General features: G+C 41.6%; 1 protein-coding gene across 1 annotated transcript in view; it reads left to right on the forward strand.

The window, feature by feature from the left end:
- Window positions 1-69: 69 nt before the first annotated feature.
- The window catches only part of LOC121812454 (protocadherin gamma-A4-like), a 4469-nt gene continuing 765 nt past the window's right edge, over window positions 70-3773 (forward strand). Inside the window, 2 exon segments of the mRNA XM_042214683.1 lie at window positions 70-889; window positions 891-2015. Of these exon segments, the coding sequence (XP_042070617.1) occupies window positions 179-889; window positions 891-2015 (1836 nt within the window). The 5' untranslated portion in view covers window positions 70-178.

The following is a 3773-nucleotide window of genomic DNA, read 5'->3' on the forward strand; positions in this document are numbered from 1 at the left end:
CAAAAAAGAAATTAATTTAGAAATTAGCGAATCGACGCCGACTGGGACTGTGTTTTTGCTTGATAGTGCAGCTGATCCTGACGTAGGGACAAACTCACTGCAGAGTTATTCTTTAAAAGCAAACGAACATTTTGTTCTCAAACAACATACTCGAGCAGATGGGAGTAAATATGCCGAAATGGTGCTTCAGAGTGGTTTGGACCGCGAGAAGCAAAGCAAACATGCGCTCATATTAACGGCTGTCGATGGTGGCGAGCCGCAGATGTCCGGAACGGTAAAAATACACATATCTGTGCTGGATGCAAATGACAACTCGCCCGTTTTTACACAGTCCATATACAAAGCCTCTGTATTGGAAAATGCTTTACGAGGCACAATTATTGCCACAGTCAGTGCAGTAGACGCTGACCAAGGTTACAATGGTAACGTTACATATTCATTCACACACCTAGAAGATGGTTCCGCTTGTCCTTTTGAAATAAATTCCAACATAGGTGAGATTAAACTAGTCGGGGATATCGATTATGAGGCTTCTCCAAATTACGAGATAAACCTCCAAGCAAAAGATCCATGGGGTGTCACAGGAGCCAGCAAGTTAGTGATCGAAATAGTAGATGAAAATGATAACAGTCCAGTAATCACAATGGCTTCCTATTCGGGGAAGATTTCAGAAGATTCTCCTCCTGGCACAGTTGTGGCGTTAATTAGTGTCCAAGATAAAGATTCTGGAAAAAACGGACAGGTGCATTTAACTATAGATGAACATCTGCCTTTCAAAATTAAATCTTCCCTCAGAAACTATTATACATTAATCACTGCGCAAACTCTCGACCGAGAGAAGCTTCCCACATACAACATTACTCTCACTGCCACTGATGAGGGCTTCCCAGTCATTATCGAACAAAAAATCCGTCTATTTAGAAGTTAGCGATATTAATGACAACGCTCCAGTTTTTAGTCAAAGTCTTTACAGCGCTCAGGTAACGGAAAACAATTCTCCAGGTGTCCCTCTGTTGCAGATTAGTGCTACTGATTTGGACCAGGGCCAGAATGCACGTATATCATATTTTCTTTTTGAAGACGAGCTGAATGGAAATCCGGTATCCGCATATTTCTCCATTAATACAGAAAGTGGAGTCATTCAGTCTCTGCGTTCACTGGACTATGAACAAGTCAAAGAGTATCAAATACGAGTTAAAGCACAAGATGGTGGGTCACCCCCACAAAGTAGTAACACATCAGTTATTGTACATGTACAGGACCAGAATGACAACCCTCCTCAGGTTCTGTACCCAGTCCAGACTGGTGGCTCTCTGGTGGCTGAAATGGTGCCTCGTTCAGCAGATGTGGGCTATCTGGTGACTAAAGTGGTGGCTGTTGATGTGGACTCTGGACAGAATGCCTGGCTCTCCTATAAACTGCAGAAAGCCACAGACAGGGCGCTGTTTGAAGTGGGCTTACAGAATGGAGAAATCAGAACTATCCGCCAAGTCACTGATAAAGATGCTGTCAAACAAAGACTGACTGTTATAGTGGAGGACAACGGGCAGCCCTCTCGTTCAGCTACAGTCATTGTTAACGTGGCGGTGGCGGACAGCTTCCCTGAAGTGCTGTCGGAGTTCACTGAGTTGACCCACGACAAGGAGTACAATGACAACCTGACTTTTTACTTAGTCTTGGCTCTGGCTGTAGTTTCCTTCCTCTTCATCACGTGTTTAGTGGTTATTATATCAGTCAAAATCTACAGGTGGAGACAGTCTCGCATCCTGTATCACTCCAACCTGCCTGTCATTCCATATTATCCACCACGTTACTCAGACACTTTGGGGACAGGGACTCTGCCACATGTGTACAATTACGAGGTGTGCAGGACGACTGACTCCAGAAAGAGTGACTGTAAGTTCGGCAGAGCTGGTAGTCAGAACGTGCTGATAATGGACCCCAGTTCTACAGGAACGATGCAGCGGATACAGAGTGAAAAGAGCATCCTGGATGAACCAGACTCTCCTCTAGAGGTTTGTTTATGTTTTACATTTGGGCGCTTGTGTGTCAGTAATCTAGCATTGCTAATAAATAGTTTTAAACTACACTTTTGCTGTAACAGTCATGAAGAGAATTTCTTCTATCATTCTGTCTGTAAACAGTATCTGTCTGTAAAACAAAGTGTAACAATAGCTCCTCATTTGAAGATGGTTATACAATTTCACCGACTCTACTCAAGACAAAGTAAATCACACTGACAAACAAACCTTCTATTTCTCTTGCCGGTCTCTACACATTACACATCACCAGCGAATAGCCCCCCCCCCCAATAAGTGCAATAACTCAGACCTTGGTTAGTATGGATGACGCTGGAAACTTTGTAGGATACAGTGCAAGCATCACGTCTCACTGAGATGGATTATATTGGCTCTGTGTGAACACTAAATCTAATATATATCTATATATTTTCATCAAATGACAATGTTTGTTTTCATGCAGGGTTAATATAATTACGTCTAAATACTGTAGTAGTTGCATTCTGAAATGGAAACGGCTCCACTGTCCTGTCACTGTCCTTGGTGCTGAAGTGCTTTGCTCTGAGATGCAGTCGTCATTATTATCGTTGAGATTTCTAAGACTTTGAAGAGGCCATTCATTTAGGATCCACTTGTATGTTTTATTTATAATGCAGTTAATTATATAAATAATAACTCTGTCCCTGTAATGTTTCACATTGCCGAAGAAAGTGGTGAGGTATCCTTAACTGGAAACCTTGATTATGAAAAGGCACAGCTCTATGAAATACATATACAGGGTAGTGATGATGGGGGACTAACAGATTCAGCTAAAATTCTTGTTGAAGTAACCGACATAAACGATAATCACCCATCTATTAATATAATGTCTAAAACAAATTCCGTAACAGAAAATTCAAGGCCAGAAACAGTTGTAACAATTTTCAATGTTCAAGATCCCGACTCTGGTGAAAATGGCAAAGTAGCATGTAATATCGAAGGACATGTGCCATTTCTGATCAAATCAACATCTAAAAAGTTCTTTAGCCTAGTTACAGACAGTGATTTAGACAGAGAGAGAGCCTCTAACTATAACATCACTGTGACCTGCTCTGATGAGGGAGTGCCCTCCCTCTCCAGCAGCGTCACTCTCACATTACAGATCTCTGACATAAATGACAACGCACCTGTCTTTGAGAGGAGCACAATTACGAGGTGTGCAGGACGACTGACTCCAGAAAGAGTGACTGTAAGTTCGGCAGAGCTGGTAGTCAGAACGTGCTGATAATGGACCCCAGTTCTACAGGAACGATGCAGCGGATACAGAGTGAAAAGAGCATCCTGGATGAACCAGACTCTCCGATAGAGGTTTGTTTATGTTTTACATTTGGGCGCTTGTGTGTCAGTAATCTAGCATTGCTAATAAATAGTTTTAAACTACACTTTTGCTTTAACAGTCATGAAGAGAATTTCTTCTATCATTCTGACTGTAAACAGTATCTGTCTGTAAAACAAAGTGTAACAATAACTCCTCATTTGAAGATGGTTATACAATTTCACCGACTCCACTCAAGACAAAGTAAACACACTGACAAAAACTTTATCTTTGCGTTATACATAATCAGCGAATAGCCCCCCCCCCAATAAGTGCAATAACTCAGACCTTGGTTAGTATGGATGACGCTGGAAACTTTGTAGGATACAGTGCAAGCATCACGTCTCCGGTTGATTATATTGGCTTGTGTGAACACTAATATATATATATTTTTTTTTTTT

Source organism: Haplochromis burtoni, unplaced genomic scaffold (assembly GCF_018398535.1).
Source record: "Haplochromis burtoni strain Fernald_Lab_line unplaced genomic scaffold, NCSU_Asbu1 Contig_599, whole genome shotgun sequence".
Classification (NCBI taxonomy): Eukaryota; Metazoa; Chordata; class Actinopteri; order Cichliformes; family Cichlidae; genus Haplochromis; species Haplochromis burtoni.